This window comes from Siphateles boraxobius, unplaced genomic scaffold, assembly GCF_051911475.1.
Source record: "Siphateles boraxobius isolate OS27281-9 unplaced genomic scaffold, OSU_SipBor_1 16, whole genome shotgun sequence".
Taxonomy (NCBI): Eukaryota; Metazoa; Chordata; class Actinopteri; order Cypriniformes; family Leuciscidae; genus Siphateles; species Siphateles boraxobius.
The window spans coordinates 17241009-17262619 of NW_027508766.1; the positions used below are offsets into that span (position 1 = coordinate 17241009).

Here is a 21611-nt window from a genome sequence, read left to right on the forward strand (position 1 = left end):
CATAAAGACTTCAATATTCTCGAGAAAAGGAGTTTTCCCATAGCGTAAGCTACTTACGCAATACTCGTTCCCTCCTCTCAGGGAACCGAGGTTACGTTAGTAACCAAGTCATTTTTACTGTGATTCTACTACAAATAACACTTTGGAACTAATTGTACTAACTTACTTTAAACCTAATATGAATATGATAGAGGTGATAGAACTGATAGAAGGTCTAGGCCTGTAGCACGTCATGTGACAGATAGTGTTTAATCACCCTGTCTTGAATTAGAAAACAATGAAACGCAAAGCCTCCGTGGAGATGACAGATAATGCAGTGACTGAACAAGAGCTAATCTGATTCATTTCGACCATCAGAAAAGACATTATATCAAACATTATTAGGACAGTGTATTTTCGACTACTTACCAAAATCTGGCACACGTGAACTGATGCCAAATATCGTGATGTGTTCGGAAGGACAACGCGATTTCCTACTGATAAAATTCGCGTAGTCGTTTATACTTTTTTTTTTTAATCAATCAACAGCAAAGCAGTCCAGCTTCCCTGGCAATAAGACCGAAATAATAACATTAAAAGAAATACATATATAAACATGATTAGATATCGTGAATAAATGTCGATTAAACAGCTTTCTCTGCTCCAGCCCGACTGGCAGAAAGAATCGTGCATTACATTAGTAAAAAAATTAATTAAAAAAAATAAATATAAAAGCTGATATCACGCAAATAACGAAATAAACGTGTCAGTATAACGAACCAGTAGATTAAATGACGTGACCATATCACGAACTGCCATGCGACTAGGCTGTGTGACACCTCAAAAGCTTGGAAATAATTCCTAATTTATATTAAAATGAGTGTATAGGCCTACTGAGAAGTCTGAACATTACTGGTATTGTCATTTTTATAACCTTTATTTAACCATCTGGAACGGAGAAAAAATGATACCACTTAGCGCCTCTAGTGGACTTTTCACCCGAAAAGTGCAGGGAAACGTACCTGGAGGTACGTATTTCAGGTTTTGCAAAAATGTAGGCAGAGTAACGTATTTCCCATGAGCCTGGGTTGTTTTAAATGCTGTCATTAAGACCTAATGGACGGAGACAATATGCAGTTACACATGCTGTTCACATTCACATTACCAACGCGAATATTCGCCAAGATGGGCATTTTGACATGACTGTATGTATTTGAATGTTTATGTGTAATAAGCCGCGAAAATCCGATACTCGTGAGAGGCGGCTATGTGTGTGCTTTGGTTGAGCGCGCACTGAATGAAGACCGTCTCAGAGAGCGCGCAAGTACTACATTCGATTGAATTTATAAATTGGCATGATATAAAACGATGAGCGCTAAAGTCTTGTATTGCACCGTGCAGCTCGCTTGCACAGCAAAATCAATGTGGATACTATGAATGTGAAGCCATTTGCGCATTTTGAGAGAGAGAGAGAGAGAGTATGGTAAGATGCGGTACCGCTGAAACACTCACTGTTTGTGAAATTACATCTCACATAAAGTTTTAAAATTACTGATTTGCTCTAATAATCTGTTTGGGTTCAACCTACATGCTATAGTGCATAAATATTCGGTACCATCGGTACTCACGGTAGCCTACTATAGAAAAATAAGTACCATCAGGATTTAAAAATGTTGATACAGACTTAGGACCGAAGTTTCGGTTCTCATGACATCCCTAGTTTGCTGTAGGTTCTCCTGACTGTCCAGCCACCCCATGTAGCTACTGTGCAGTGGCCTTTACCAATTCTGCCCATGTCCTGTACTCATTGCCAGTTGGTACATCTACTACTCCACAGAATGCAGATTTTTTTAAAGCTTAGACGTGTCAATCTCAGGGTGCTCTGCAGGGTTTGCTTGCCAGCTTTCTGGTGGAAGGAGCAGGGATGGGGGGGCTGACTCCATCTGTTGGGCTCAGCAAGGTATTTTAGAGACTTTCCTCTTGGTAAGGTCATCCGCTGGATTTTGACCTGAATCCATATATCGCAAGGCAGTGAGGTTGGTAAGCTCATGGATTTCAGTCACTCTGGTACCAACTAAAACTTAAAAATGGCAGGACTCTGATTGAATCCAGGACAGCACAGTGGTGGAGTATGTCCAAAGAACTGAGTGGCGATCTGGCTTTACGTGGAAGATGGTGAATGACAGCGGGAACATTGCTGGCCCATTGTCTCAATTCAAAGACTCCTTCAGCTAACAGCTTCATCAGCTTGTCAACCAATTGCTTAGCCTCCTCTGGTGATGACAAGCTCTGCAAGCAATTGTCAATGTAGAAGCACCATTCTATTGAAAACCTCACATCTTCGTTGGATTTGCTATGTTCTCTCAGATGCCATTGTAAGGCAGAGGTAGCACAGCAGGGTCTGCAGGTTGTCCCAAATGGCAGAACTTGCCATTTATAGACAGAATTGGTCTATCCTCTGGAAGAAGACGGACCTGATGAAATATCCCAATGCATGCTCATGGAATCTGAGTAAGACCCCAAGAAGTGATGAAGCCAAGGTGGGGCCAGCAATGGGCGAATCATTTAGATTGAGGCGATTCAACTGAAAGGAGCAATCAAACACCACACAATTATTTTCGTAATGGTGCACCGTGTGGTGTTGAATGAACCAGGAATCACCATCTCTTTCATTTTCTTTTGGAATGAGCTGTCTGATAGCTCTGTACTGAACCAATTTTTAGTTTTCCGAGGAATAAGCTTCAGCTTGTTGCAAGTTTGGGAAGTTTTCCCTCAGAACTACGTAGGCGTGGCATGACAGACTCCATAGTGGCATGAAAATGGGCCCTTCCATAAGGGCATGTCACACTTACGTATCAAGGGTGTTGCATAGCATTAGATCAAGTGTGATCGTATTCCATCCACCTCTACACAAACTGTCTTGGTTTCCAGTAGCTTAATGGTCTTTTTGTCCTGCTTGGATCTTGTGCACTCCTTTTTATTCTGAAATGGCAAAACATCCACTTGCCACAGCCTTTCAACATCCTTGAACAGTTCTGTGGTGCTGACGGGAATGGATATGTGGAGACACAGTTTTGGCTCAAGTCTCTGCTCCAACTGGTTAGTAGGGCCATGAAGTGTCTAATTTGGTTCTTAATACAGCTGGACCCCCAGGTGGACCAAGTCTTACTGGCTCGATTGGTGAGATAATGTGGGTTTGATCTGCACCAACAAGGACAAGAGGTTTTGCTTTTTCAAAGTACTGCAGTGGTAGTCCAACCAAGTGTTTGTATTGCTTCTGCTGCTTGGGATTTGGGTAAGAGTGATCAACAAGATTAAGCTGTGGGGCAGTAAAGGCACTTGATATGAGGTACCACTTCTTCGAAATGGAGTATGGAGAAATGTAGAATGAGACTGAAGCTCCATCAAGGGTTTGCACATCATGACGGATTGTTCTCAGAGCTAAGCTTTTTTAATTCGGAGGAGTAGGAGCACTCTGACAAATTTGAGTAAGACTTTATTACTGCTGACTGGTTTGTTTAGGTACAATGTCTGTGTCGCTGAGCTGAGGCAAGCCTCTGTTCTGGATGTCTCTATGACAGGCCTCTCATTTACCTCATGGAGGATTCGTAGATGTTTTTTTTCTGACGAAGCAGACATGGTTTATTTAGCCCAAAGTGGGCAGCCTTATGAGCAAGGCCACAATGCCAGCATGTCCTATTGGTTGCATATCCACTCTAAGAGCTGATCTTTAGTGAGTCCCCCCAGGCCGATGTAACATGTCGCAGAGAAAATCAGCTCGTCTTTCAGGTGGCAGCTTAAAGAGGAGGCGTGCAACATGCAACCCACACTGAAACTCAATGCTTCCCGCCTGGCCTAATGTCTTTAGCAGAAGACAGTAGACAGAAGACTTCATTAAGAAGTTCTCCCTTCAAGTGCAGTCTCTGGTTGATCTGAGGTTGCTAATGGGTCATTGCGGCTTATATCTTATATTCTCCACCCAATGGTGAGGCTGACCGAACCATTCTATGAGGGTCATTATGGTGTCTCTGTAAGATGTAGTGCAAGAAGGAGTAGTGCAAGAAGGAGTCTGCTATTAGACAAGCATCGTCCAATTTCAACCAGGACTTAATATTTGAAGATTTCAGTCCTATCAGGTGGCAAGAGGTTGTCTTAAGCCATTTTTAATCGGGCAAACTAACTTGGATCTTTGTTGTGGAAAAAGGGAATGGTGGCTATGGTCCTTTGTAATATTTCTCACTCAGATGTATAGATGCCATGGGAGGTGACATACTATAGCAGAGGTCTTCAATCCTTCTCCTGGAGGGCCGCTGTCCTGCAGAGTTTAGTTCCAACCCTAATCAAACACACCTGAATCAGCTCATCAAGCTCTTCAGGATCGCTTGAATATAGAAAGGCAGTTGTGCTGAAGCAGGTTGGAACTAAACTCTGCAGGACAGCGTCCCTCAAGGAGCAGGATTGAAGACCTCTGTACTATAGGATGGCATTCTGTGATGTCCAGGATTAGGACGTGTGGATGAATCCTATGGGTGGTCATAAACGTACTGAGGACTTATCGGTTGGGCAGAGTACTGGCCATACCTCAGCTGGTCATAATACTGAATTGGATTGTGGAAATCCATAGTCTTCTCCAGTGAAGTGAGCCAGGGGTGAATGTTGGTGTGGCCTTTTCACTACTGTAAAGCCTTTGCTTGTCATTATGTTGATTCATAATTGCTGGCTCATCATATGCGATGGGTGGAGGAGGCTGTGGCCAGTATCCATCACTCATATGTGCTGCATGGCGGAATTTAACTGATGGATAATTAGACTGGGTGTTAGAAGTAGATGAAGGTGTTAGCAGACTACAAGATCTGTCTAAAAGCTGAATCAACTTGTCTTTGGCTTTCTCGATTCGTTTAAGGTCAGCTTAAATGGCCTGCTGTGTTTCACGGAGTCTGGAATTCTCCTCTGAGATCTTTTGCAACTTTATAGAGCTAGCATCTGACTGATCGCTCTGGTATCCCTCCCCTTCATCACCACAGGAAAGGGACTCTGCATTGGATTCAGACCATAGCTAGCGATTCGGACATTGTGGTTATGACTCGCGGGAAGAGTTGGAAATGCGTTGCTGTAGAAGGTTTTGGAGGGAACGATGTTCATCCCTAACAGTCAGCCTCGAAGCGCGAGAAAAAATAGGTAAACTGTGTGGTCTTCTTGGTTTTTCATCGGATATTCCCATGTGTGATGAAGAGTAATCATCATCAGATGACTCCACTCCTTGTTCTCTCAACTCCGTCAACTCTCACTTATACTTGCATTTTACTACAGACATCTAAAACAATTAATAACAATCTATCGCAACATAAAATATGACAGCAGTATAATCAAAGTGATCGCATAATCTAACGGCAGATGTGTATTGGTGCTTTACCACTGCATGTTACGGTTTGGTACGACTCACTTTGGCGCTTTTCCACTGCATGGAACGTCTCGGTATGGCTCGCTTTGGCTCACTTTAAATGGTACCACCTCTGTTGAGGTTCCAAGCGTACCGTACCGGTACTAAAATGTGACGTGAAAACACTACAGATCACTGATTGGTCAGAGAGAATCATCACTACCAGCATCATTGAATTTGCAACACGAGACATTAAACCCGCTAGATTGAAATAGTCAGCAACAACCTCCACAGTATTATTTGTTCGCACAATTTTTATTAAACGATTTGCTTGAGAAAAAAAAAACATGAAAAAATAAATGGCTGAATCATAGTGACTGGGCAGTAAAGAAGGTGCAGACGTTTCTCTTGTTGGTACCTGAGGAGCGGATCTACCGAGAGCTGGAAATTGTGACCAGGAATGAAAATGTTTTTCAGCAACTTTAACAGCAGTCTTAATCCCACCCACTTTGAAGCGGTACTCAACTGCAGTGGAAAAGCAAAGTCAAGTCATGTCAAGTCCTTTTGTTTTCCCCCACGGGGTAGTTTTGTTTTATTTTTTATTATTAAAAAAACCCCATTATTCTACACTTGAGTTCTTGCTACTTCCACCTACCCGAAACCCTGACACCAGCCTATGTGAAAAAATAACAACAGCGAAACCAATTTTCAAACTAAATCAACAAAATCTAGTAATTTTATTTAGCATGCTAATATGGCCATTTTGATTAGGCCAGTATGCATACAAAATATTTGATCTAGGCTTTTTGCACATAGTATATTGTTTTAAATCTTGAATTGTGTTAAATTAACAAACAAATCAATAAATGAAAATTAGAAAATTGTGTTTTGTGTGGCTTAAAGAGCAAAGTAGGGGTGAGAGAGGGTGAATGTGATTGGGATGCTTCTGATTAGTATTTTTAGTATTTTTTCTAACCCGGCTGATTAATTTAGCTTGAGATGACTAAAACCATTTTAACACTAAAACAACATGATTTGTCTGGGAGAACTACAGTGATATAAAAGGCATCTTATTAGAGAGAACCCAGGTGCAAGAGTGCAGGCATCCTGCTTGCAGTCATGCTGGGTGCTTCAACAAACATGTTTGTTCTTACCCTTACTCTTCAATATTAGAACAGAATCTATTTTCATTGTAAGCCAAGTAATTTTGCCTCTCAAATTTTTGATACACTAACTGAGCATGCTCTCAAATAGATTGTGAGAGGCACTTATTTGCACAATGCTGCAACACATATGCTGTATCACATATTGTGTGCAAACAGGAAAGTTTATCTATGATACTTTTATGTATGAATGGAGAGTGATAGCTGAATGGACAGGTGGGACTTAATGGCTTTGACAAAAGCTGATGTATTTACCTATTTGGCAGAGCACTTACATAATGGAGGGTTGAAAAGCTTCCTTATGGCAGTGCATTTACAAAGAAGGGTGATGTTGGCTCTCACTCCAGCAGTGCGTCTAAAGACCATAAAGACCTTGTTGGCTTAAAAGCAACATGAGGTTTCACAAATATTCATTTTATGAGAGCCAAACCACAGGAAGAGCGTTTTGTGCAGGTCTCACTTAACCCATACAGAACATCTACATCTACATCACTGTAAAGCTGCTTTGAAACAATCCATACTGTTAAAAGCGCTTTATAAATAAAGGTGACTTGACATGACTTGACATCAAAAATGTTGTAATAAAAATGTATAACACACACACACACACACACACGCACACACACACACACACACACACACACACACACACACACACACACACATATATATAGTTAAACGATTTTAGGGTTTTAGATTTTCAGGTATGTCTATCAGGTAAGAAATACTACAGAATGAACATAATTAAGGTTCCCTTTCTGTCGTTCTTCAACATGTGTCGAAACCGACATATGGGATTAGCTCTTGGGAGCTAATTTGCATGCCAGTGCCACACTCCTACACAGGTATATAGGGTCGGCAGCATGCAGGCTGCACTTCCGTTTTGTTCTACGGACTCTAAGCAGCATTCCAGTCACCTCTACTGAAAATCCACTGGATATACGGCACGTTCGGCTCTCTTCTCCTGTCTACACGGATAAGTGTGAAACGATCCCCTGGGTGCTTCAGTGTTCTGAAACGGCCTCTAAATTTCCTCTGAAAGAGCTTACATGGGAGTTTGTGTCTTTTTTAAGATGCTGCTCTGTCTGTGTCCTACTGGGTGCGGGCGATTCCTTTCTCCATCTGACGGGCAAGATCGCTGTGTTCAGTGTTTGGATTGTACCCACGCTGAAGCAGCGTTTGAGGGTGGCTCATGCTCTCACTCTCTTATGTCTTAAAAGAAACCCAAAGAGCCTCAACAGCTGATTCTGGTCCTGGTCCTTCAACCTACGTAGGCCTCGTTGGCGGCAAGCACTGAGGACAATCTGGAGGGAAAATGGCATGCTCAGTTACTTCGGTTGAGTTCCTGGATGCGTTTCCCCCCATGAGCCTCATCGCACAGACTCTGTGCAAGGTAAGGGAGGATAAGGAACAAGTCCTAATGGTTGCACCTTACTGGCCCAACTAGACTTGTTTCACGTAGCTCAGGCTAATGGCGTCTGCCCCTAACTGGTGATTCTCCCTGAGGAATGGCCTTCTTTCTCAGGGGCAGGGCACAATCACTCACGCCCAGACCTCTGGAAACTCAACGTCTGGTCCCTGCACGGGACGAGGAGGAACTCAAGGGACTATAACCAGCAGTGATAGATACCATCTTTCAGGCTAGAGCTGATATACCTGTACGCCCTGAAGTGGCACATTTTCACTGCATGGTGTTCCCCCGGAAGTGAGGACCCATGAAGATGTGGCTTCGGGTCAGTGCTTTCCTTCCTACAGCAGGGCCTCGAGAGGCACCTGTCTGCCTCCACTTTGAAAGTGTACGTGGCTGCAATAGCACCTTACCATGACACTGTGGATGGCAGGTCTTTAGGAAAGCACAATCCCATAGTTAGTTTCCTGAGAGGAGCTTGGAGGTTGAATCCCCCGAGACCACACCTCTTGGGATCTTTCTCTGGTCATGCAGGCCCTGCAGAAAGATTCGTTTGAGCCCAATCAGTGGACCTTAGTGCCCTCTTTATGAGGATGACCCTCCTGATTGCGGTCATATAGATAAAGAGTGTGGGGAACCTACAAGCCCTCTCAGTTAGGGATTTGTGCCCAAAGTTCCCACTACTCCCTTTAGCCACTGAATGGTGAACCTGCAAGCATTCCCTCCTTATGATGGTAACCCAGCCTTGTCCCTGTTGTGCGCGCTTTGCGCATATATCTGGACCGAACACAGAGTTTCAGACAATCCGTACAGCCCTTTGTCTGCTTTGGAGGACAGCAGAAGGGGAAGGCTGTCTCCTTACAGAGAATGGCCCAATGGATTGTGGAAGTTATTCTCCAGGCATATCAGGCCGCTGGAAATGAGAGCTCACTCCACTCGCAGTGTCGCTGCCACTTCGGCCTTGGCACATGGTGCATCGCTTGCAGACATATGCAGAGCTGCGGGCTGGGCTACACCCAACACCTTCGTAAGATTCTATAATCTCCGAATGGAGCCAGTTTTGAGGTTTTTGGTGATACCAGATAAGTCTCGACAAACTGGCTGGGAGTACAGTTGAATTTGGCGGAGGTAGGTCTCTGGTTATCTTACTGACTGGCCATTGGGCTCTGGGAAGTTGAGAGTCTGCAATCAATACAACCTGATCGACTGCCAAGTTTGGTGTGATGTTCTGCCATTTCTTTCAAAGCTGAAGACTGGCTTGGTATTTTCTGAGGAATTGGGTCCAGAAGACTTGGCTGTGTAGGATTGAAAATAATCCAAGATATTTGAAATGATTTTTCATTTTCTTTACTTTACTGTTGTCCACCCCCTCTTTCTACCACAAGGACCATTTGGAGTTCCCAAAGGCACAGAGGTGCTGATTTTGATCAAGGCCTGTAGGCCAAGATGTGTGTACTTTGGGGGTCTATGAATTGTCACACCTTTAGTACCGTGGGGGAAGTTGTATTTATCCGATTGGTCAGCTTGAATGTCTCACATTTGGGTTTTAGTCCCATGGTCAGGGAAAGGATAAAAGAAGATTGTAACTGTTGCTCTGTCTATTTTATGCTCTGGCTCTCTTCTTATTCTCTGGGTCCCTTTCTTGGGGCTCTCTCTTTTTACCTCCTCTTTTCTCTTACTCTCTACACACTCTCTGTCTCTCTCTCTCTCTCTCTCTCTCTCTCTCTCTCTCTCTCTCTCTCTCTCTCTCTCTCTCTCTCTCTCTCTCAGGTAACATTTCACATACAGTATATGCTGGGTACAATTAATGATATAAGTTATTATCATCTCATACATCTATTTTGTAACTATTTTAAGTGTAACCATAACCATTTTTGTCATTAAACCTTTTCAAATTACAATTAATGTGCTAACAAGTTTTGATTTGGTGTTGAAGTGCTACCTATTGCAATACAATATTGTTACTCTATATAGCAACGCTCTCCCACACATTAAGCTATTGTAACTGTGCTTATTTAAGTCGTTGGTATAAGTAGCAGTGGGTGGTAATAGGCAAGCAATTTACAGTTCCCTTTCGTAAGGGAACTCCCGGTGCATCGATACTCGACGCTTTGGGGAATGCCTTTGGCATGTAGCGTCTGAAGTCAACTATGGAATTATTCCAATCTCGATTGGTGTAGCGTCATTACGTCACTCGTGACGTCGCATGTGACGGTGATCTGGAAGCTACAAAAGATCACAGGAAACAGGAAATGCTAGCTTTTGGTCTTCAGCAAGCGCTCTGTGTCAACCTGTTTGTCTTATTTGGTGTCGTCTGTCACTTTGAAGTAGAAAAATATGGCGAATAAAGAGAAACTTTTCAGGCAGTGTGCGTCCCCTTGCCCGCGTTATTTGAGCGAGGGTGATACACACTCGCTTTGTGTAGTTTGTCTGGGAGCGGAGCATGCACAGGCAGCGCTCGAGGGCGCTGTCTGTGCTAACTGTGAACAAATGCCACTTAGGACGCTCCGCTCCCGCCTGGCCATGTTCGATGTGACTGGTCAGGCTCGCGTTCCGCATCGATCAGGTCCTGCATTCATGGGGATCGCAAAGGGATTTAGTGGATAATGCTGAGACGGCTTCGGCCCTTTATCAGCATTCTGAAGCAAGTCCCATGAGTCCCGCACAGGTGCGGAAGCCCGCGTAGTGGCTTCTTCCGCCCGTGAAACTGACCCGGTGCTCAAACTATCTGGCTCCGAGGAGATGAATATTTTTGGGCATCGAGGCAGGAGAGGATGGGAATGCGCCACCCCATTCCCCTGCCTTTGAGGAGCTGCTAGAGGTTGTGACTAGAGCCACGGGCAAATTAAATATCGATTGGCCACAAGAAATGCAGGAAGAGAATAAAAAAAAGTAAACTCGATGAGCGCTTCCTGCAGGCTCGGCCACAGCCTCTACGCCGGAGCCTGCCATATTTTCCCGATCTCCACACAGAGGTCGTACAACATCGGCCTTGGTTGGGAAGGCATATATGGCGGCAGGTCGGGCTGGTAGTTGTCTGCATACGATGGGGCTGTTGCAGGCATACCAGGCCGACCTCCTCAAAGAGGTGGACGATAGCAGGGAGGTCACCTTCGATGACATCCGCGAGATGCGTCGAGTGGCTGACTTGTCTCTCCGTGCTACCAAGGAAACGGCCTGGTAGCCACGGAGAGACACCTGTGGCTGAATCTGTCGGGCATCGGGGACAAGGACAGGGCTCGCCTCCTCGATGCCCCAGTTTCGCCTTCTGGCCTTTTCGGCGACGGAGTCAATAACGTCGCCGATAGGTTTCAGGAGGCGAAACGGCAGTCAGCCGCATTTAAAGAGCTTATCCCCCACCGTCGCTCCAGGTCTCGTGGGGCTGCTGCCAGGGGGCAGACCCAGGAGACCGCCGCCAGCTCCTCACACCTGCTGAGGCAGAAGGAGAGTGTTGCCTCTCGTGCCCCCCCCGCAAAAGGCCAGGAGCCAGAGACAACACCCTCAGCCAAAGCCTTCTAAGCCGAAGACAGATCTTAGGACTGTGATTCAAGCAAGGAAGGCTTCAGCTAAGAGGCCTTGACGCGATGCTCAGGCCTCTGAGGGCCCCTTGCTATCCCTCAAGAGGGCTGTAGAAAAAGAATATTCGGTTAGTTCCTGCCAGGAAATTGCTTCACCGAAAAAATAAGTAAAACTCCTGAGGTCAGCCCTCAGAGACTGATCCCCTTAGTAGATGATTTAGACACATGGAAAGGTCTTCAAAATATACCTCAATAGGTCCTGAATACAGTTGAGAAAGGATATAGAATCCAGTTCCAGTATAGACCACCAAGATTTAGTAGGGTTATTCACACACTGGTATCTCCTGACCAGGATCAGGTGATGGAACAGGAAGTCCAGTCCCTCTTAGCCAAGGAGGCCATAGAATATGTGCCTCCACACCAGAGGGAATCCGGGTTCTACAGCCGTTACTTCATAATTCCAAAGAAAGATGGTGGGCTGCGTCCCAATATAGATCTTAGGGTATTGAACAAATCTCTGAGAAGGTTTGAGTTCAAGATGCTAACTATACCTATGATCGTTCAACAAATCAGATCCGAGGACTGGTTTGTAACGATAGATCTTAAGGATGCATATTTTCATATTTCGATCATCCCACATCATAGGAGGTTTCTTCGATTCGCTTTTGGGGGAAAAAGGTTATCAATATAGGGTTCTTCCTTTCGGCCTAGCCTTATCTCCTGGCACCTTCACTAAATGTATGGATGCGGCCCTTGCTCCACTGAGACTTCAGGGGATCCGCATTTTAAATTATATAGATGACTGGCTTATTCTTGCTCAGTCGGAAGAGCTGGCAATTCAAAATTGAGAGTCAATAACGTCGTCGATAGGTTTCAGGAGGCGAAACGGCAGTCAGCCGCATTTAAAAAGCTTATCCCCCGCCGTCGCTCCAGGTCTCGTGGGGCTGCTGCCAGGGGGCAGTCCCAGGAGAATACAGTTCTCTAACGGGATCTCCCATTCATGCTTTAGGCCTCTGTGGCGGCCCCTGTGCTCTCTGCAAGCCTCTAAGGGTGAGCTCATGTTCCTGTAGTTTGGAGGATGAATCCTATCATCCAGCCTATTGGCATCAGGCTGACGGGTGATCCATGGCACCCATCAGGCCCTGTGGATGAGGTATATGATATATATAAGAATCTATTGAGTCTGTTTCCACTCGTCTTACTCCCTGGAAGAGTGGTGGTGCTACCCCCTATTGGATCTGTCCTCTACTCATTCCTATTGTTTGTGAGTGTCCCAGATGCTTCACACTAGGGCGTATTTCTCTCAGTGTGGCGGCGTGGGTATTTGTTCCCCAAAGCGTCGAGTATCGATGCAGCGGGAGTTCCCTTACGAAAGGGAATGTCTCGGGTTACTATTGTAATCCTCGTTCCCTGAGTAGGGAACGAGACGCTGCATCCCTCGGCCACACTTTTCGCGCCCCTGAGAACAACTGGCTTTGACCAATCTGAAGCTAGCATTTCCTGTTTCCTGTGATCTTTTGTAGCTTCCGGATCACCGTAATGATGCTACACCAATCGAGATTGGAATAATTCCATAGTTAACTTCAGACGCTACATGCCGAAGGCATTGCCCAAAGCGTTGAGTATCGATGCAGCGTCTCGTTCCCTACTCAGGGAACGAGGGTTACAATAGTAACCCGAGACATTTTCTACCATCATGCTAATAACGTTTCTTTAGTCATTCGGCAGTCTTGCAGACTGAACCCCTGCAGGAAATCCACCCTTACAGCTGTGTCTGTATCAACCCCTCTCCTTGCTTTGAAGTGTCTGAGGGTCAAAATAAAGGAATCTCCATCCATGCTGCATAACAAGTGGAGAAGTACGTATCTTCTAGTGATACATTTAAATATTATCTCTTTTATTGCCATCTGCCAATTCTGCCAATGTAGGTACTAAAATAATTAACTCCCATGGACCAGAAATGAGGATGGTTAATCCTCAGACGGGCAGCTGTCAGGTCTGCCATTTTGGGTACAATAGGTTTGCTACACCACTTCCTACATTAAGCGCATTGTCTTTGGTGTCCCTTGACGGCCTGATTCCTTCAGAGAATTCAGTAGGTTTGTCTTAACTCTGCAAAGACTCTCTCTGGTCCTGCATGCATCAGGCGGTTATCAGAGTCTTGAATTAAGAGCTTTTTAATGGGGTGTTCTTGCGCCAATACAATAGGGTGAAGTGCATCCTCTGGTAAGATTGGAGCTTTGATTTATCTACCACCCACTTGAATCAGCGTATTTAAGCAACTGTTCGAAGATCACTGGTTTATTGGCTTTAAGGGCATACACTTCATCAGGAAAACTTTCAGCCTGTGCACGTCTGAGTACAGTCGTCTCATTCTGTGGCAGACATAGGCCTCATGCAGAGACTGAAAAAATGGTCATGATGAGGTCATACCATGATTTCCAGTCATCTAAATTAGGTAAAGAGGCGTGCCTGATTGAGACATTACCGCAAAATGAGGATGTACAGAGTTCTTCTGAATCTTCAATTGGCACTGAAGGGTGGATTGGCCAGTGTTCTGGAGATTAGCGCAGAAATTATAATGTGATATTGTCTGTAGGATTGTTAAAGTGTCCTGGGGACAGTGCCACACTAGGCCGAGGGTCGACTCTTGCGAGTCAGTTTTATTTGCAGCAGGTAGATACACAATCAAATTGGGAACTGTAATACATTTAGATGTTGTAGGAAGAAGGAGGCGGGAACCGGCAAACATTCAACAGCTTTAATAATAAAATAAACAAAAACAAAATGAAAGTAAAGACAGCATCCCCTCACAGACGACTGCTGTCACATATAATTAAACAAACAAAACACAACATAAATCCAGGCCTGTTCCTCTCTCCATCTTCACTGTCATCGCTAATCCTTTATGCTTCCGCTCCTCCGTGAGAGATACGAGACCGCTGCGTGGCGCAGGTGTCGCTCATTATCAATCATGCCGCCCGCCTCGCGCCGTTCTCTCACGGCCCTCGGCCTCGTCCTGTTAATCATAGGGACGTTGCCAGCCCACTGTCAAAGCCACCAGTCGCCAACAATGGTCTCATTTTTTCAATGAGATTCTTAGCCTGATGCTGAGACTAAAGAGACTTCAAGCAATTGTACACTTAGAAAGACTGCTGGATGGACTCAACTACATCTTCACTTATCTCTGACATGTCTCTGGAGGACATATGTATTGCAGCCTGGATTAAAGGTGGTTCCAAATGGTAACACTCGCCATTCATCCATGTCTCTCCAGAGAAAGCGGTGCAGTGGCTGTTCTTCAGGTAGCAGTCTGATCTGCTGAAACATGGCTCGTATGTCTCCATTTATGGCAATGGCATAGTCCTGAGTAGGACTCCCACCAGTGGTGGACTTAAGGTGGGACCAGGTAGAAGATTATTGTTTAGACTCATTTGCTTGTAAGTGAAAGAGCAATTAAAGACCATTAAACACCACAATGTGGTGACGAAAGTACCATGAGCCATTAGAATTGATTGCTTCTAGGTTGGTTATCTTTACAGCATAGACTGATTCCTCCAGTTTGTGTATTTCTTTGTTATACACTTTTGCAAGGTCAAGATTATTCATCAGGCGATGCTCTGTAGCTCTAAAAACATCCATGACAGTGTTGGGCGGTGCCTAGAATTTAGCCGCATCTCGCTTATGAAGTAGTAGTGTAGCATAGGCTACGTAATAGGCAATGTCACTTTGTAAAGAAAGACTAAGCACCTGCGCACATATGCTTTCAAACGCACATTTCTGTAGACTAAACACATAATACGCATGTGCATGCCATTGGCAGTGGGTGGACTGTAGGTTATTTGGGATGAGAAAGAGTTTTCTGCTCTCGTCGAAAGGGTTCTGTATGCACTGTCCCTGTTACACGTTGAGATACCTGAATGGTCTCAGCCTTCCTTTCCATCACCTCGGCAAATTCTGGCAATGTGTAAGTAAAGGGGACATTCTCTATGAATGAGTTTCTATAGCTGACAGGCAGTTTGGTCAGTAGAGTGTCAATTTGGGAGTGGCATTGGACAATGCCGTTTCCCTGATGAGAAGACTGCCAGCTTTGGTTTGAGTATGCCATAGGAGGACGCAATGGCCATTTCCATCAGTACAGGTGCCGAGGATTGACAGGATAACAATTATGTGGTTGTGGTCCAGGCCAAGGAGGTGGAGGCATATGTAGTGGTTGATAAGGGCGTTGAGGATCCGTCGCTGATTACGCTGGTTCAGGCTGAACTGGGTCTGGCACCGTCTGCTGGTACTGTTGCTGCTGTGAGGCTGGCACAGATTGTACAGCAACTAACTGATGTTGGGGTTGCACATAAGAATGTGAACTGTACAGCAGCTTATTGATGCAGTGGCTGCATGCGGGCTGGTGCAGGCTGCATTGGAGTTGGCTGATGCTGTGGCTGTACCTGAGGATAGGCAGACTGAACGGGCTGAGCAACTGTGGGGGGCCATGAGTCTGACCGTCAGAGTTCGGCAAATGGCCTATGAGGCTGTGGCCCTGGCAGGGAAGATACATTAGCTATATTAGGTGGCTGCATGATTGGTTGCGGTTGCTGCTGCTGCTGTTTAGAGAACTTGTGGTAAAGTGTTTCTTCATATTGTGGGGATGATTCTACAGTCACAGAGGGTTCTAATCCAGTGTAACTTATTTCAATCTGAGGAAGACTCTTGTAGTGTCCATAAGCAGGAGATCTAGATGCAAAAGAAGCCTGCAGGAGTGATATAGCCCCTGGCTTATAAGGATCCTGGCTTGCATGAGATATTCATTGAGCACCATCTGCTGGTGAAGGATGACCATGCCGCGGAGGTGGATAATCAAGCACATAATCCTCCAAGTAAGTGGGCACCAGCCGGGTATGACTTGGACATGGATCTGGTACATTGTTCTCCCTCATAGTAATCTCTGGATGTAGCCATAGCGGAGCTGATGTTCCGACCCGGCTCGAAAGACCAACTTGTGGGATATTCTGCACGCATTTGGATGGTTGGTACTCAACTGGCCTAATTCTTCGGTTAGAAAGAACTGCAGCTACTCCAGAGTGAATGTGGCCGATCTAAAAGTTTATTAGGCCATAACATTGCAAGGCATAGACAGCTTTGCGTGGATATTCACATAAATGTGGTTTGGAGATATTAATGCACAGCAATACCACACAAGGAACAACAGACTTTTAAGCAATAAACAAAGCCAGGATATTCCATATAACTCTGCTATTGGACGCTGCCAAAATTAAACCTTCTGCACATTCACCAGACAAGTCTGAACAAGTTGACTTGCGCATGCGTGTGGCAGGGAATTTTGTACAACACCAGTAATGTTTTTTTTTCAAAGGCAAGTTTATAAAAGCTCCTTAAACGCCCTAATTGAACTAAGGCCTAACCCTGTCTATGAAACAAGATATTGTTTATGACAATATTCCTTACAAACTTTCATTCCATATATATATACTCTATCTATCTATCTATCTATCTATCTATCTATCTATCTATCTATCTATCTATCTATCTATCTATATCTCTATCTATCTATCTATCTATCTATATATCTATATATCTATCTATATATATATATATATATATATATATATATATATATATATATATATATTCTGTCAATGAACTGCCTACTACTGCACATGTCTGCACATGTGGTGGACCATAGTAGAGAGTAGTTGAGAGGTGCAGAACACTGATGATCTGGACTTGTTCTTGTAGCTGCCTGCTGGCTAGCACATGGAGCTGGACTGGAGGGAATCCCAAGAAAGACTGCTCTATCCCCTTGGGGAATTCTGAATAGAGTCGAATTGATCCATTCATTTCAGGCGAAGGGCCTCAGGCAACATTATGTTGCTTTGGTTTATCCCAGAATCATTGGTTATTGCCTCCTCCTTATGGTAGCTTCCAAGCAACCCCTCCTCCTTGTGCTCTGCTGAAAGTGGCTCAGCATCGCTTGAAACAAAGACATGAAAATGACAGATACATCAGTAATCTTGGCCACTGTATCCTGGTATAATTGTGCTCTAGTTTTCCTGACTGTGGAAAGAGAGAGGCAACTGATCCCCCAGGAAGCAATGAATGGAACTCAACAATGCAGGAATGCAAGCCAGTCTCTGTGTGTGTGTGTGTGTGTGTGTGTGTGTGTGTGTGTGTGTGTGTGTGTGTGTGTGTGTGTGTGTGTGTGTGTGTGTGTGTGTGTGTGTGTGTGTGTGTGTGTGTGTGTGTGTGTGTGTGTGTGTGTGTGTGTGTGTTTGTGTGTGTGCACCAGACAGTGTGTGTTTTTGTTGGTGTGCATATGTCTGTGTTTGAGTGAACAACAAGAGCGAGATTTGGAAGCCGATTTCCAGTTCCTATAGCAACCATGATGTAAGCGGAGAGGGGCAACTGCGCCCCATTTCTCCCTATCTCTCCCCCTCACTCTCCCTTTCTCTCCCTCTCCCCCTCGAAAAACAGACAGCCCTGCACATAGGAAACCTGGGTGTAGAAGATAGGAAAGTCATCCTCATTCTTGCTGGAATATAAGGCATTTTTTCTTGAATTTATTTTCTTTTTATGTTAGAGAAGATTTGCACAGTGTTCAGTAACATGTACGTTTCAATCTTGGGAGAGAAAGGTCTGCTTGACATGTCTGCCAAGAAAATTATTCAGTGCCAGAGGCTGTGTCAATTGGTGTATGGCTGTTCTCAGATGAAGTCCCTGTAGAGAGCGCCTTTGTGAACTTTATTGGTTCTGGATTTTTTGAAAAGGATAAAACTGTAAGTCATTTTAAAACTTTGTCATATGTGAAATATGTCATGTTTAAATAGTGCATTTATAATAAAATATCTAAATTGTTCTATGTGTTTACATGTTATATGTTATATGTATATATATTTTAAATCTTTTCTTTTTTTTGTTACTTTTTATATTTCATTATTATTTTTTGGTAGATTAAACTATTTAATATTATTATTTTGTGCAACTTCTAAAACCTGGAACAATCTGAAATCAAATTTGTTTTTAATTTAAATTGTTCACTCATTCAAACTTTGTTGGACTGCAGCTTATGCATCATGCTAACTCTGAAATAAGTTATTATCCCTTACTTATTTCACTCATTAGAGAACAATTTTTTCAGAAATGGAGAAAAAGTTGATACGTTTAAATGTGTCTCATAATCTCAGTATAGTTTTTAGTATATATTTACATTATTTTGGGTTAACTTCAAACGTAACCACACTTGCTAAAATGGTCACCGACATGTTGTGAGATTGGTCACCATGTGCTTCAAAATAAGAGATTATTAGTAATTTCATTAAATGTCTCATCTTTTGCTCTGTATACTTTTTTAAGGGTAAGTCCCAGTCACCTCTAATGAGGTCTGCCCTTTCACTGTGCACCCAGAAGCAGCGGCATGGAGAACCGGCGCTGCCAGCTCCCTCAACAGCCCAATACCCAGGCCCAAGAGGCCTCGACTGGGCCCCAGTCCTCCATGCCTCAGTCCCCTTTACTGTCAGGAGCCTCCTCCCTCATCTCACTTACCCAGACAGAGGAGTTCTTTGACCTGATAGCCAGTTCCCAGAGCCGCAGACTGGATGACCAGAGAGCCAGTATAGGGGACCGACTGGGCATCAGGATAGCAAAGAACAATGTGGAACACTTGTGTGAGGCATGTAGTTCACGCGAACCTAGTGACGAGTTTTTCAACATGCTCATAAAGTATCAGGTAACGATAGTAATTGAAACTCAATATCAAATGCAAGATGTACAAATGTGGTTTACACTTACATTCCTTAGAATTATTCTGTTTGCATGTTGTGAACTTTATCACCTCTCCCCTCCTCCAGTCCTCCAGAATCAATGATCAGAGGTGCTCTTTGCCCCCAGCGCCAGACCCAGATGAAGACTTTTTCAGCCTAATTCAGAGAGTGCAATCCAAACGCATGGATGAACAACGGGTTTCTTTTCACTCTGATGGAAAGGATGAAACAGACTTAAATCATAAGTCCAAAACCTCTGAGGGCTCAAGCTAGAGACTGTGGCATTTCTGATGTGACTTCCACAAAATTCTTCTGCAAACTCTGACTCTCTGGCTGCACATTTTGTGAGATCTTCCACGGATGGGGTTAGTTGGGAGTAATATAGATTTATTTTAATTAGTAGGATGTTGAATGTTTTCATATTTTTGCAGTCAATTTACCCAAAGGTCACTGTGAGTCCAAATGTGGCCTCAGGATGTGATTCAAAGGGAATGGAAACTCTCACCTGTTTGTATGTTCCAATAATTGTTCTTTCACAAAAATGTTTGAGCAGATTTCAAGTAAAACAACACCATGGAAAATGATTAATACACTGATGCTTTCCAAGGATAATATTACTAACAACTGTCACACAACACAATATAGATCGGTGTGACAAACAACGGCAGCGCATAATCCTCAAGCAGGTGTGTGTTCATTTAACTCAAGTGGAAAGTGAGTTTCAGCATACACTGAATATGAATTAACTGATTCCCAACAGATGGTAGAAATTGTATTGAAGTTATATGGCTCATGTATCAGTTCATTTGGTGGTGGTAATTCTGCTGATAAGTAAAATAACTAATACTAATAGTAATAGATTTCCTTTAGAATATTTAAGACAGGCTACATCCATCTTTAATATTAAAAAGTGCATAGTCTGTGAAAAGAGGATAGGCTCATTTCAAGGTTCACTGTTTAACATGGATTTTTGTTTCATTGGAATAAACGTGGTTTCAGTATGATTTCAGTATGTCTTTATTTTCTTATGGTTATTTTTATACAGCAAAATCATAATGAATTAAGGATCTCCTTTAAACAGTGTAAAAATTACAAAATGTTACCATTACAAAATCTTGGTGTTTACGGAATTAAGGAATTATTGATAATCTTTGCCACTAGTGGCACCAAAAGCAAACACATTCTGTTTATTTGAGCAGGTTGAGTCTAACCTGTGAGTTTGGGGTGTTTTTATTTTCATTTTAAGCTTGTTTGAAAACAGTAATTTTTGTACAGAGCCAAAATTATTTGTGGCCACAATTTATTAACTTAATCCCCTCAGTTAAATCATTCTTTTTAAAGGGATAGTTCACCAAAAAATAAATATTCTGTCAGCATTTACACACCCTTGAGTTGTTCTAAACCTGTATGAGTTTCTTTGTTCTGTTAAACACAAAAGAAGATATTTTGAACAATGTTGATAACCGTTGCTGGCCCCCATTGACTTCCATAGAAAAAACATATAGGCCTACTATGGAAGTCAATGGGGGCCAGCAACTGTTTGGTTACCAAAATTCTTCAAAATATATTGTGTTCAACAGAAGAAAGAAACTCATAAAGGTTTAAAACAACTTGAGGGTAAATAGCCCCTAAAGGGACATGGTGAAGAAAAATAAATTATTTGGCAATGCTTTTGCGTTTTCTCGCAAAAGTTTTGCGTTCCCCCAAGAAACTTTGCGTTCTTTCGCAAAGAACACAAAAGTTTTGTGAGCGAACGCAAAGGTTTTGCCAGCTAACACAAAAATTCTCAGTGGAACGCAAACATTTTGCGAGCGAACGCAAAGTTTCTCGGGGGAAACGCAAAACATTTGCGAGAGAACGCAAAAATGTTGACTTATTTTTCCTCCCATCTATTTTTTTTCCACCACCATGTCCCCTTAGGGGCTCCGTATGATGGTAAGTAGCCTAATGATGACAGAATTTTTTATTTTTGGGTGAACTATCCCTTTAATTTGTGGCCACATTGTTCGCACATCATTCCATAATTTAGTTTAATTGTAGCCGCAATTTAACTCAAACCGAGGCAACAATTTAGTTGGCTACAACTTGGCCTACTAAAGGGAACAAATTATTTGATGATTTGTCAATGTCTTTTTTTTTTCACTTAATTAAAGATTTAGCCTACTACTTCTCATAAATATAGGCTGGCCTATCCCAACAACATTGCTATGTTTAAATTCCCCCTCTAGTCAATAATTGTACCTGATATTTAGATACACTATTCAATAAATATATTTGTTTGACAGGCTGTGCGCAAACAGGAATATATATTATTTTTCAAAAATAAAAATAAAAGCACCCCAGAAAAAAAGGGCACTTTTCTCCAGGAATAAAAGGGGCAGGTGCTCAAGC

At 43.4% G+C, this 21611-nt stretch overlaps 1 protein-coding gene across 2 annotated transcripts in view; it reads left to right on the forward strand.

Moving 5' to 3' along the window:
* The window catches only part of gpsm1a (G protein signaling modulator 1a), a 75550-nt gene extending 55321 nt beyond the window's left edge, over positions 1-20229 (forward strand). Inside the window, exons 2-4 of one of the 2 annotated variants that reach the window (XM_077231861.1) lie at positions 18043-18236; positions 18814-19186; positions 19308-20229. In XM_077231861.1, the coding sequence (XP_077087976.1) occupies positions 18875-19186; positions 19308-19493 (498 nt within the window). In that variant the 5' untranslated portion in view covers positions 18043-18236; positions 18814-18874 and the 3' untranslated portion in view covers positions 19494-20229. Of the gene's footprint in view, positions 1-17936; positions 18237-18813; positions 19187-19307 lie in introns of those variants that run through there. The other variant, XM_077231860.1, reaches the window with a different exon arrangement.
* Positions 20230-21611: the final 1382 nt, after the last annotated feature.